The sequence below is a fragment of the Oncorhynchus nerka genome, linkage group LG7 (genome assembly GCF_034236695.1).
Source record: "Oncorhynchus nerka isolate Pitt River linkage group LG7, Oner_Uvic_2.0, whole genome shotgun sequence".
NCBI classification, from domain to species: Eukaryota; Metazoa; Chordata; class Actinopteri; order Salmoniformes; family Salmonidae; genus Oncorhynchus; species Oncorhynchus nerka.
The window spans coordinates 21,756,181-21,769,394 of record NC_088402.1 but is presented as its reverse complement, the minus strand read 5'-3'; the positions used below and the strand labels follow the sequence as shown (position 1 = coordinate 21,769,394).

Below are 13,214 nucleotides of genomic sequence, written 5' to 3'. Positions count from 1 at the left end.
ATTTTCCTGTCCTGTTAAGCATTAAAACTGTAACAAGTACTTTTGGGTGTTGGGGGATGTGTGGAGTAAAAAGTACATTATGTTATTTTAGGAATGTAGTGATGTAAAGTACAGATACTGTAAAAATACTTTGAATTACTACTTAAGTACTTTACTACACTGGCATTCACAATGTGTGTTTTCGGCTTACACATTTAAGTGCTACAGAACTTTAAGGGTACCCCACTACATGTTCTGATAAACACCTCCGGAATGGGGCTGTATAAATGTAACCATGCAAATTCAGAGCTATTGCTGCAAGGACTGACGATCCACGAGATCAAGATTATAGTTTAACCATGTTTTGAAACTATACTGTTTGTTTATAATTACATTGTTTACAAAGCAAGCAGTTTAACTCATGAGGCATTTTTAAGTTAAAATGATCAATGGCTCATTAATTTAACATCCAAAAATGGTTTTAGAGTATGAATCCCAGATTGTCCCTTGAACTAGGCACGTCAGTTAAGAACAAATTCTTATTTTACAATGATGGCGTACCCCATCCAGACCCTCCCTTAACCCAGATGACGCTGGGCCAATTGTGCGCCGCCTTATGGGACTCCCAATCACGGCCGGGAATGATACAGCCCGGGCTCGAACCAGGATCTGTAGTGATGCCTCTAGCACTGGGGCGGCAGGGTAGCCTAGTGGTTAGAGCGTTGGACTAGTAACCGGAAGGTTGCAAGTTCAAACCCCCGAGCTGACAAGGTACAAATCTGTCGTTCTGCCCCTGAACAGGCAGATAACCCGCTGTTCCTAGGCTGTCATTGAAAATAAGAATTTGTTCTTAACTGACTTGCCTGGTTAAATAAAGGTAAAACTAAAAAGATGCAGTGCTGTTGCCCTTGGGAGCCCTTTGGTTCCACACGTAGACTGTTTATAAGAACATTATTGTGTATAATATAGCTTGGGCTCCTTCGCTGATAAGGATAACTGCCACTAAACTCCAAAGAAGAATGGCATGAATAAATGCTCTTTATAAACCACCACAGACCTCACCTTACCCAACCATAGACCTTGCTGTTGATCAAGCGTCCTCGACTACATTTGACCTGCAGGCGGCGCTGCGTTTACAGATGGCATGCGCAAATAGAAACAGGAAGTAGCTGTGCAGAGTTCGAGAAAAATGTCCTGACGTAGTCCCGAATGTATTTTCTCTAAAAAGTGATTCACTTCAACGAATTTCTGATTAGAAATCGTATCAAACTCAAATTAAACGGTTATTTCATAAACATAGCCAGTTACCCAAAGACATTGCAATGTCTAGTAGAAAGAGATCGAGAGACTCGGAGGACAGAGGGGACCGCAAAAGGCACAAGGAATCAAAACACGATGTAGAAAAACTCAAGAAACAAGCGAGAAAACTCAACCAAGAAGTGCAAAAGCTGAAGCATTTGGAGACCTTGTGAGTAAAGGACACCTTTTCGGTGGTATCGAAATTGTGTATTAATAAAACGTAACTGTAGTTGATCTGCCTTGGGATTTAGCCTTAATGCTAACAACTCATTCCATCATTTCAGTTCTCATACTGTGCCTTGGCTGGTAGAAGTTGCACACGGGGTATCGTACCTTAACCAGCATCTGGACAAGGGAGACGATGCGTGTGACATGATTCATATCATCGTCTCCTTTGCCCAGATACTGGTTCAAGGGGTACCTAGCTACCTAAGCACAAATTGGATCATCGTATTTATTCTCACAAGCATTGTTTTCTTTTCCCCTCTATGCAGTTATGAAAAACCTCCTCCTGGACTCATAAAGGTCTAGTAGATGCACATGTTTGTCTACTTGCGTTATTACCAGTTAATGAATCACAGAAATATTATGGAATAACTCATTTTTCAGTAGAAGGACATGTATTTAACCTGGTCCAAGATCCGTTTGTGTTCTTGCCAGCTGTCTGTTGTTGTCAAGCCAAAGCATGACGATGAGTTACAAGGAGTTGGCATGAGAGCACAAGCAGACTGACACTCAGGCTAAAATACATTATTATGGAAACTGCAATATGTGGCATCTTGCATCACCTTGAAACACAGTGACTTTTTGTAGGCGGAGGAGTACAAACCAGAGGACTGTATTCCTGCTGATCCAGGAAATGAGGATGCTAGGGACTTCCTGGCTCACGCCCCCACCAAGGGGCTGTGGATGCCTCTGGGGAAGGAGGTGAAGGTCATGCAGTGTGAGTTTAAACACAGAGGGTTATTATGAGTGTCCTGCATCCACAATGCAGATACATTATCCATTTCAGATTATACGTTTATAAAACCTGTACCTGTAGGCTGCCACTCAAAATAAAACGGTAAGAAATACAAAAATAAATAATAATTAAGTTTAAACAGGAAAAAAATAAAATAAGTGGGCCTCCACCAACCCAACCTCCCATCCCCAACATGTCTCCATCCAACCGTTCCACTCCCAGAAATCATGTTTCCCACCCCCTCAAGCAACTAGGGTTGTTCGTCAGTCACCCCCTACTCCCCTACCCGGCTATATACATACATACAGTACCAGTCAAAAGTGACACCTACTCATTCAAGGGTTTTTCTTTATTTTTATTATTTTCTATATTGTAGAATAATATTTAAGACATCAAAACTATGAAATAACACATGGAATCATGTTGTAACCAAAAAAGTGTTAAACAAATCCAAATATTTTTTGAGGTTCTTCAAATTATCCACCCTTTGACTTGACAGCTCTGCACACTTTTGGCATTCTCTCAACCAGATTCATGAGGTAGTCACCTGGAATGCATTTCAATTAACAGGTGCGCCTTGTTAAAAGTTAATTTGTGGAATTTATTTCCTCAATGCGTTTAAGCATTAGTTGTGTTGTGACAAGGTAGGGGTGGTATACAAAAGATTGCCCTATTTGGTAAAAGACCATGTCCATATTACGGCAAGAACAGCTCAAATAACCAAAGAGAAATGACCGTCCATTACTTTAAGACATTAAGGTCTGGCAATCCGGAACATTTCAAGAACTTTGAGAGTTTCTTCAAGTGCAATTGCAAAAACAATCAACCGCTGTGATGACACTGGCCCTCATGAGGACCACCACAGGAAAGGAAGACCCAGAGTCACCTCTGCTACAGAGGATAAGTTCATTAGAGTTACCAGGCCCAGAAATTGAAGCCCAAATAAATCCTTCACAGAGTTCAAGTAACAGGCACATTTCAACATTAACTGTTCAGAGGAGACTGTGAATCAGGCCTTCGTGGTCAAATTGCTGCAAAGAAACCACTACTAAAGGACACCAATAAGAAGAAGAGACTTGCTTGGGCCAAGAAACATGAGCAATGGACATTACACCAGTGGAAATCTGTCCTTTGGTCAGATGAGTCCAAATTTGAGATTTTTGGTTCCAACCACCATGTCTTTGTGAGATGCAGAGTAGGTGAACGGATGATCTCTGCATGTGTGATTCCCACCGTGAAGCATGGAGGAGGTGTGATGGTGTGGGGGTGCTTTGCTGGTGACGCTGTGATTTGTTTAGAATTCAAGGCACACTTAACCAGAATGGCTACCACAGCATTCTGCAGCGATACTCCATTCCATCTGGTTTGCGCTTAGTGGAACTATAATCTGTTTTTCGACAGGACATGACCCAAAACACACCTCCAGGCTGTGTAAGGGATATTTGACCAAGGAGAGTGATGGAGTGCTGCATCAGATGACCTGGCCTCCACAATCACCTGACCTCAACCCAATTGAGATGGTTTGGGATGAGTTGGGCTGCAGAGTAAAGAAAAAGCAGCCAACAAGTGCTCAGTATATGTGGGAACCAGGTTAAACTGGTTGAGAGAATGCCAAGAATGTGCAAAGCTCTCATCAACGCAAAGCGTGGCTACTTTGAAGAATCTAAAAGATAAAGTATATTTTGATTTGTTGAACACTTTTGGTTACACCATGATTCCATGTGTGTTGTTTCATAGTTTTGATGTCTTCACTATTATTCTTCATGTAGAAAATAGTCAAATAAAGAAAAGGCCTTGATAAGTAGGTGTGTCCAAACGTTTGACTTGTACTGTATATATTATGTATGTGTTGGGCTTTAGACAAGATTATTCTTTACAGAGTCAAGTATATTTGTCCAGGCCTCAATTGTTCCTTGACTAGCACCATTAATTCTCTCTGTCGATACATCTAATGGTATAACTTCTAATAGTAACTGTATCTACTGGTTAAATGGGAGAGAGTGAGGTGATTGCAATCTAAGAGCCAACATCTTTTTTTGGTGGGGGAGATCCAGGAATTGTCTCTGATTGAGAGATTCAAGGAGCTGTCCTTGTTAAGTAATATAGTAGATGCTAAGCATTAAATGTTTGGATTCATGCACTTCTAAGTGTATTTTGTAATTTTGCCCCAGAAACATTTAACTGCAGTGCACTCCCACATCATATGGAGGAATGTGCCTACCTTATTTAGGGGACACAGTGAACAGTTGGGAGTTTTGGCAATTCTCACCGTAAAACATTTCCTTGGTATTAAATACAGTCTGTTAACTTAAAATGTATAAATTGATGGTTCAGATTACGAGATGCCAAGGTCATATTTGTCCATATTCTGTTCCAGTTAAAGGGTTGTTCAGATTCAGTTAGATCTGTGAACCATACTCTTGAATGGCTAGCTCAGAATATGAGCTTTCCTAAAGTTGTTTATATATTATAGAGAGAAGTCCTTTCGGGAGTCCTTTCGGGAGATAATTTATTTAGAAATCCCATTATTGGATGATTTGGTAGTTGGGTTTCCTAAGGGACTCCATAGGCCAGCATAGGTGATCTAAGTTGTAAATATAGAAAAAAAGATTTGCCTGATAATGTGTATGTATCTTTCAAATGTTGCAATTTTCTCAAACCATTGCTGCCACCCCATATATAAGGGGTAGCCTAGTGGTTAGAGCGTTGGGCCAATAACCGAAAGGTTGCTGAATCGAATCTCAGAGCTGACAAGATAAACATCTGTCGTTCTGCCCCTGAACAAGGCAGTTAACCCACTGTTCCCTGGTAGGCTGTCATTATAAATAAGAATTTGTTCTTAACTGACTTGCCTAGTAAAATAAAAATAAATCAAAGGCGGCCTCCAGATCGCAAGGCCGTGCCATTTTGATTCCCAGTTACATTGTTTTTCAATTTTCGAGTCAGTGTAGCGGAGATTAACTTTTGTTCTGCTTGTCCCTCAAAGAACAAAGGCTTTCATTATTTCCCACCAATAATTCCTCTATCCCTCCCTCTGTCCCTTCCTCCCACTCGTTTTCATGATATGCGAGGGGACAGAAGGCATATAGGGTTAGTCTACAAAGTTCTCATTTGTTCTCCTGTGGTATTCCAAAGCCTAATATATTCCAGATAATACATTGGCAAAATGTTTGAATGTTATTTTTAATTGCGTGTCGTTTCAGAGATTAGAACGAGTTGAGAAACATTTTGTCAAATGTAGGCTAAGTCATAAACAGGTGTAGCCTACAAGCCATATAAGATAAATATTAATCTCTTTCAACACGAGCTTGTTTGGGTGATTTCTGAGGGGCCAGGAGACGTTTTTGTGGTACAAACATGACTATATTCTCCCTCGCTTCGTGCAGGTTGGAGATGCAAGCGCTATGGACACAGGACAGGGGACCGAGAGTGTCCCTTCTTCATCAAAGGAAACCAGAAACTGGAGCAGTTCAGAGTGGTGAGTCTCAGCTGTCCATCCATCCATTCATCCATCTTTCAACTAATCATCAGGTCTTTTGGCTACTTAAATAAAATGTTTTACTGCTGGTTTTGAACAAACATGAGTCCCTAGGACCAGGATTGGTATTGGCAGACACCCTTGTGGACACCTGCTCCTGGTCTCAACCATAACCCCTTGGGGACATCTGCTCCTGGTCTCAACCATAACCCCTTGGGGACGTCTGCTCCCGGTCTCAACCATAACCCCTTGGGGACGTCTGCTCCCGGTCTCAACCATAACCCCTTGGGGACGTCTGCTCCCGGTCTCAACCATAACCCCTTGGGGACGTCTGCTCCCGGTCTCAACCATAACCTCTTGGGGACATCTACTCCTGGTCCCAACCATAACCCTTTGGGGACGTCTGCTCCCGGTCTCAACCATAACCCCTTGGGGACGTCTGCTCCCGGTCTCAACCATAACCCCTTGGGGACGCCTGCTTCTGGTCTCAACCATAACCCCTTGGGGACGTCTGCTCCCGGTCTCAACCATAACCTCTTGGGGACATCTACTCCTGGTCCCAACCATAACCCCTTGGGGACGTCTGCGTGCTTGCCTACTTGGGACCATGAGCATGCTTGATTGATGCAGCTGGATACAGTATAGTTGCATCCCAAATGGCACCCTATTCCCTATATAGTGCATTACTTTTGACCAGGAACTATATTGACTTTGGTCCGAAGTAGTGCACTATATAGGGAATAGGTGCCATTTGGGATGCATTAGGTATCTGTGCTGCTGCTGGATGCTTCTGGATCTTGACTCCTCAGCAGATTCACAGGGCAGTTGTTCTGTAGGCCTGCATGCAACAATGCCACTGCAATGATTATCATAACTGCAAGTGTATCATATCTTGTAATAGAACCATATTTTAAAATGCAATTCCGGCAGAAGAGAGTTGAAAGGGTGGGAAATTATGTTGCCTAAAAACAATACCTGAATGGAGTTTTACCTTGCAGTGCTTGTTATCATTGGAGCTTTGCTATGTATGTTATCTTTGAAATGTTGTAAATATGTAGCTAAACCGTCTGTTTCTTGCAGGCACACGAAGACCCAATGTACGACCTGATCCGAGAAAACAAACGCAATGAAAAAGAAACAAGGTACTTTCTGGCTGTATTATGAAAAATATAAACCTTTTATTATCAACAAAAAATATTTTCAGAAGAATGAATGAAAATATGATCCCCTTCTCTACTGTTTGGAGTTGGTCATCGTTAAGGTAGTCTGGTGCATTGGACGGACGAGACTCACCACTCTGAACTAGAGGTCAACCGATTATGATTTTTCAACGCCGATACAGATTATTGGAGGATCGAAAAAAGCCGATACCGATTAATCGGCTGGCAATTACAATACTGAATGAACAATGAACACTTTTATTTTAACTTAATATAATACATAAATAAAATCTATTTAGTCTTAAATAAATAATTAAACATTTTCAATTTGGTTTAAATAATGCAAAAACAAAGTGTTGGAGAAGAAAGTAAAAGTGCAATATGTGCCAAGTAAAAAAAGCTAATGTTTAAGTTCCTTGCTCAGAACTTGAGAACATATTAAAGCTGGTGGTTCAATATTCCCAGTTCTTCAATATTCCCATTTAAGAAGTTTTAGGTTGTAGTTATTATAGGAATTATGACGCGTCGACAATTTCTCTCTTTACCATTTGTATTTCATAAACCTTTGACTATTGGATGTTATTTTTTGGCACTATAGTATTGCCAGCCTAATCTCAGGAGTCGATAGGCTTGAAGTCATAAACAGCGCTTTGCCTCAAGCATTGCTAAGAATTGTTGGCATACGCAGTAAAGTGCTGTTTGAATGAATGCTTACGAGCCTGCTGCTGCCTACCACCGCTCAGTTAGACTGCTCTATCAAATATCAAATCATAGACTTAATTATAATATAATAAACACAGAAATACGAGACTTTGGTCATTAATATGGTCATTAATATGGAAACTATAATTTTGAAAACAAAACGTTTATTCTTTCAGTGAAATTTAGTCTAAATATTCCTGTTACATTGCACAGCCTTCAATGTTATGTCATAATTTTGTAAAATTCTGGCAAATTAATTCACAGTTCGCAACGAGCCAGGTGGCCCAAACTGTTACATATACCCGGACTCTGCTTGCACTGAACGCAAGAGAAATGACACAATTTCCCTAGTTAATATTGCCTGCTAACATGAATTTCTTTTAACTAAATATGCAGGTTTAAAAATATATATACTTCTGTGTATTGATTTTAAGAAAGGCATTGATGTTTATGGTTAGGTACATTTGTGCAACGATAGTGCTTTTTTCGCAAATGCGCTTTTGTTAAATTATCACCCGTTTGGCGCAGTTGAAGTACATGTAGGCTGTGATTCAATGATAAATTAAGAGGCACTGCATTGATTACATGCAACACAGGACAAGCTAGTTAACCTAGTAATATCATCATCCACGTGTAGTTAACAAGTGATTATGTGAAGATTGATTGTTTTTTTACGAGATAAGTATAATGCTAGCTAGCAACTTATCTTGGCTCCTTGCAACCACAAGGTCCTTTTGACGCTGAACTCGCGTAACAGGTGGTCAGCCTGCCACGCCGTCTCCTCGTAGATTTCAATGAAATCGGCCATAATTGGCGTCCAAAAAGGCTGATTATGGATTGTTATGAAAAGTTGAAATCGGCCATGCCAGTGGACCTCTACTCTGAACTGCTTCCTTTTCTGGTTTCCTTTGATCATGAAGAAGGGACACTCTCAGTCCCCTGTCCTGTGTCCATAGCACTTGCATCTCCAACCTGCACGAGGGAGAATATAGTCATGTTTGTTGATTCAGACAAGCTATTTTGGAGCACAGTCACAGAGGACTTAACGATTCTCTTTGTTTTTCTCCCAACAATGCTGATGCTTAGCTACAGCCAAGTAAACAAACTCAAATCTTCAGTCTCTGACTATACTCTGCTTTTATAGACTAGGCTACTTTCCAGTTATTGTGTTAAGATGACATAAGTTTGTAATTAGTGTGAACTAACCCTTTCATTTTCCGACTGTCTCAGTCAGAATGGTCTATTATTAACTGAGTGCCTTTTAGCACAGGGAAATAACAACAACGAAGTAATAAAAAGAAAAGGCTCAGAGTCATCAAAAGACACACTAAAGTCAATGGCTAAATCAATCACACCCTGAAAGCTGACAGAGCACTTAATCAAACAGGTGAATAAAAGTACTTTAAAAACTACAATGAACGACATTGAATGTGAACTTGGGTGTATATAGGGAAGTTTTAAAGTAGCATCTGAAATGAGGTGCAATATGAGAGGTTCATGTGAGTATGATTGGAGAGAGTGTGCGATGGGCATCTTCTACAATCTATAGGATCATATAAGCTATGATGATATGAGAGACAGAGTGAAATGTAACCGTGGTAGACTTGGCCAGAGGACCTACGAGCCAACCCAGATCTCTCTCCGTGTGCTTGCCTTGAACAGTCCTTATGATTACGTCTCTGTTCTCTGGGTGGAAGTTGTCAACGTTGAAGACAGCGCTCCTCTGATGAATTCTTAATGAAGTTTGAGGATCACTTGGGAACCGCCGCGTTTGAGTTGTTTTCAGTCTCTTGCAACTTGCACAAGCTCTCTTGCTCCTCTCTGAGCATACCGAATCAATGGAAATGTAAAGTTTTGGGCTAATCAAAGGAAGTGGATGCCTCGGTCTGTGAACTGTTTGATCATTTGTGTTAAATCCATATTTTATTGAGAAATGTTGTTTCTCAGGCAGTGTTTCAGCATCTTGATATTTGATCTGGTCTTGTGTGACCTGCAGAGCTACTTTGCTGGCTGCCTGAAATGTTCTCTCTCTCTCTCTCTCGTTCTCTCTCTCTCTTCTCTCTCTCTCGTTCTCTCTCTCTCTCTCTCTTCTCTCTCTCTCTCGTTCTCTCTCTCTCGTTCTCTCTCTCTCGTTCTCTCTCTCTCTCTCTCTCTCTCGTTCTCTCTCTCTCTCTCTCTCTCTCTCTCTCGTTCTCTCTCCACTTTAGCACTAGCTGCAAACACCTGTAGCAAATCATAACCCCCATACTCAGTACCTTCCAGCTGTCAGCTGACCATCACTGTTAGAAGACTTGTTTCATAACCTGGGACACTTCTGAGTGAAATCTGAAATGGGCTCTCTCTCTTTCTCTCTCTCTCTCTGTCTCTCTGTCTCTCTCTCTCTCTCTCTCTGTCTCTCTCTGTCTGTCTCTCTCTCTGTCTGTCTCTCTCTCTCTGTCTCTCTCTGTCTCTCTCTCTGTCTCTCTCTCTGTCTCTCTCTCTGTCTCTCTCTCTCTCTCTCTGTCTCTCTGTCTCTCTCTCTGTCTGTCTCTCTCTGTCTGTCTCTCTGTCTGTCTCTCTCTGTCTGTCTCTCTCTCTCTCTCTCCCCCCACTTTAGCACTAGCTGCAAACACCTGTAGCAAATCATAACCCCCATACTCAGTACCTTCCAGCTGTCAGCTGACCATCACTGTTAGAAGACTTGTTTCATAACCTGGGACACTTCTGGGTGAAATCTGAAATGGCCAATGATTATAGAGGAAAACCCTCTGGGATATTCCAAGAAGTGTGTGTGTGAAGATACTGTGTTTCAGTTCATCATACCATGCCTCTTCTTGAATGGTTCTAACCCATCTCCCTGTCTCTCTTTTTCTCCTTTTCTCTCTCCATCTCTCCTCTCTCTCCATTTCTCCTTTCTCTCCAGGATCCAGCAGCTGCAGCAACTCCTGCAGGACACCACCTCCTCCGACTCGGACAGCTCCTCCTCTTCCTCCTCCACCAGCGACCGCAAGAAGAGGAAACACAAGAAGAAGGACAAGAAGAAGGACAAGAAAAAGAGGAAGAAGAGGAGGAAGCACAAGTCCTCCAAAACCAGTGACTGTTCTGAGTCCAATTGAGCCATAGGAACCTACCTGGATTGTTCTAGCAGGGAGATGGCTACACTGCAGTGTCTATCAGTCAGTGAGCAGCTATGGTGGTTATTACCCATTGGCTCAGGGTCGCCTCAATGGCACACTACGAAGTGCACACTAGAGGACCCTTTTTGGTTCAGTATTCTTCCCTCCATCTGAGCCTTTAAATAATGCATGACTTGTCCCATCCCTCATATGGTTGATGCCTCTATTCCATTAGATCATACAGAATAAGATTCTATGGATCCGCAAAGCTGATTGTGAATGTAGGGCCCCTCAGGCGAGGATCTCAGAAAGCCCTTACAGCATGGGTAATGACATGACTGGCTCGGGGGGGCCTGAGCCAGCCAGACTAGTTGAAATCAGATTGTAGCTGTTATGAAGGATGTTGGCTTGATGAATCAGATCCGAATGAAAACGTGACAAAACAGAGCATGTTGTTAGAGATGGTTTTGCTTCGTATTTAGCTTGATTGTAGGCCTGTTGTTTTGACAAATAGAGTGGGGAAAATTGCAACACATATTTTTTCCATATTTATTTTCTTCCAAATGACGCTGATGGATGTTTGAATGCTTATTACTGTACATAAATATTTGGAATAAATTGAGGTTGGAATTGAACTATTTTATTTAAATCCAGCTTGATAAAGGGAGAGAGAATGTACTGTATTTCAGTGTGTTCTGCGTGGCCAAGGATAAAGCCTCTATTACTCATCAAATTAATCTTGAAGCCGCACGTAAAAAATACTTTCAATTTGTCATTATTCACATTGTCTTAATTTTTTTCAACTGCATGCATTTTGTTTGGCCGTTGACTGATAATGACAAGGACAAGACCGGCTAACACGGACATCGGCCGTGCTCAACGGGTGGCCGTTCTATCACCTCTGACCACAGAACATTGGCTGTCATTTCCTGTTTATATCCCGACGATTCTACATGTTGAATCGCCACCGTCCGTGTATTCATCATGGAAACCATTTACCTTTAAGAATCATAAACGGAACCAAACGGGGAGGGACCTAACTGAATTTGTCCAATAGAAACTCCCGTTTGTTTTTTCCAAATGAGTAAATGGTTTCTGTTGCAAATTGTTTTTGCAACAGAATCGGCGTAATGATGCAACGCACAGCCAACTTTTGTGTAGGTCTTTCTTGCCCTTCATCGATTCTTAGCATGACACATCTCTATCCACTATAATATCCCATTCAAGAAGCAACACTGGTTAGCACTGTTTCCTTTTGAAAGGCAAAGAAAGAAGACCCTTTGATCTTGAAAGACCTCAGAAAGCCCAGGGCTGACTAGGGAGTGTGACTCACTAATGTGCCGTTTTGTAGTCAGTACAACAACAAAAAAACAGACACACTAACACACCCTGCAGAGCACATCAAAATAGTTCTCCACTTTGCCCCTCCCTAATGATAGGATGTTCATTTAGAGAAGTGTGCTATCAGCTAGAGGAGGACCAGATATATGCGCTGCTTATTTTAATGACCCCAATAAGAGGACTGTTTAAGGAGTCCTTCGGGGGGAGATGTATTTGAATTTTGATTAGCGTCCTAGTGGTTTCTGCATGTAGTTAAGCCTGAAGGGGTCTATTTGTGCGTCAGAATGGTTAGTGTGTGTGTGTGTGTGTGTGTGTGTGTATATATTTCCTAGTAACTGAAAGCTTTATTTGATCGCTCTCCTCCATCCCTCTCTCTCATCCTCCTACCCATGGCAACTCCCTCCATTCCTTTCTTTGGCCAAAGGCCTCCGATAAATCAACAGCATTGAAACAGTGTGTCCCAGCTGCACCACGTAGCCCTCTCTCTCTCTGAGCAGAAGCAGACATGAATCTCCTAGATTACTTTCACTGAGACACTGCCACTTTGGCAAAGTTAGAGCAAAGAAACCTCTATATTGAACCATTCTATCTTATGGGGCAGGATAATGGGTTAGGGTCAGTTAGGAAGTGTCAGTACGGTCTTGAGATCAGGGAAGTTAGTCTAAAGATAATTAGGATACGATCTGTCTTTTTGTGTATGCCATTTCTCTCTGCCACAAACTGCCATCTCATCAGGCCCTAACATTGAATGATGGCACAATTGACACAGTCAACTTGACAGATTCCATTGGCTATAGTTATGCTCCGACTTGGCTCAAAGGTACTGTGGTCAATGACTGGAAAAGATTTGATTTGATTTCAAAGTCTAAACAATCTATGCTGTTTAGATGGCTCAGACAAATTCTTGTGGGTATTAAAAAGAGAATGCAAATATTGTTACACATGTTAACTATCATATGATAGCTCATAACAATCAAATATGTTACGCAACACCACTTAATACTGATCATATTACATGGCTTCATTCATTTTGACCTAGCTGTGATCTCGTACTAGAGAGAAGGCCACAGGATTCAGTCATACAGACGGGTTCATCAGGATGGGTGTTTGGACACCATTAACCCAGATTAGATTCCAGACAGACAGTAGAGGCACATGGCCCTGTATTAATCCTGTTGATATACTGTGGAGTGGAGAGC

General features: G+C 41.7%; 1 protein-coding gene across 2 annotated transcripts; it reads left to right on the top strand.

The window, feature by feature from the left end:
• The first annotated feature begins 1,116 nt into the window (after positions 1 to 1,116).
• Positions 1,117 to 11,309, top strand: rp9 (RP9 pre-mRNA splicing factor). Of its 2 annotated transcripts, XM_029662936.2 has the most exons (6): positions 1,124 to 1,447; positions 1,773 to 1,803; positions 2,092 to 2,221; positions 5,626 to 5,717; positions 6,798 to 6,859; positions 10,482 to 11,309. In XM_029662936.2, exons 1-6 carry the CDS (start codon positions 1,302 to 1,304, stop codon positions 10,672 to 10,674), a joined length of 654 nt encoding a protein of 217 aa, XP_029518796.1. In that variant the 5' UTR covers positions 1,124 to 1,301; the 3' UTR covers positions 10,675 to 11,309. The 2 variants fall into 2 exon arrangements, with proteins under 2 accessions (XP_029518795.1, XP_029518796.1); XM_029662935.2 differs by lacking the exons at positions 6,798 to 6,859; positions 10,482 to 11,309 and adding an exon at positions 5,832 to 6,791 and having other exon boundaries at positions 1,117 to 1,447.
• Positions 11,310 to 13,214: the final 1,905 nt, after the last annotated feature.

Excerpts from the sequence above, each read along its gene's own strand:
- rp9 (XM_029662935.2), top strand. The coding sequence starts at position 1,302 with ATGTCTAGTAGAAAGAGATCGAGAGACTCGGAGGACAGAGGGGACCGC. Across the intron at positions 1,804-2,091 it reads CTCCTCCTGGACTCATAAAG|GCGGAGGAGTACAAACCAGA; the intron begins GTCTAGTAGATG and ends GACTTTTTGTAG. Across the intron at positions 2,222-5,625 it reads GGAGGTGAAGGTCATGCAGT|GTTGGAGATGCAAGCGCTAT; the intron begins GTGAGTTTAAAC and ends CGCTTCGTGCAG.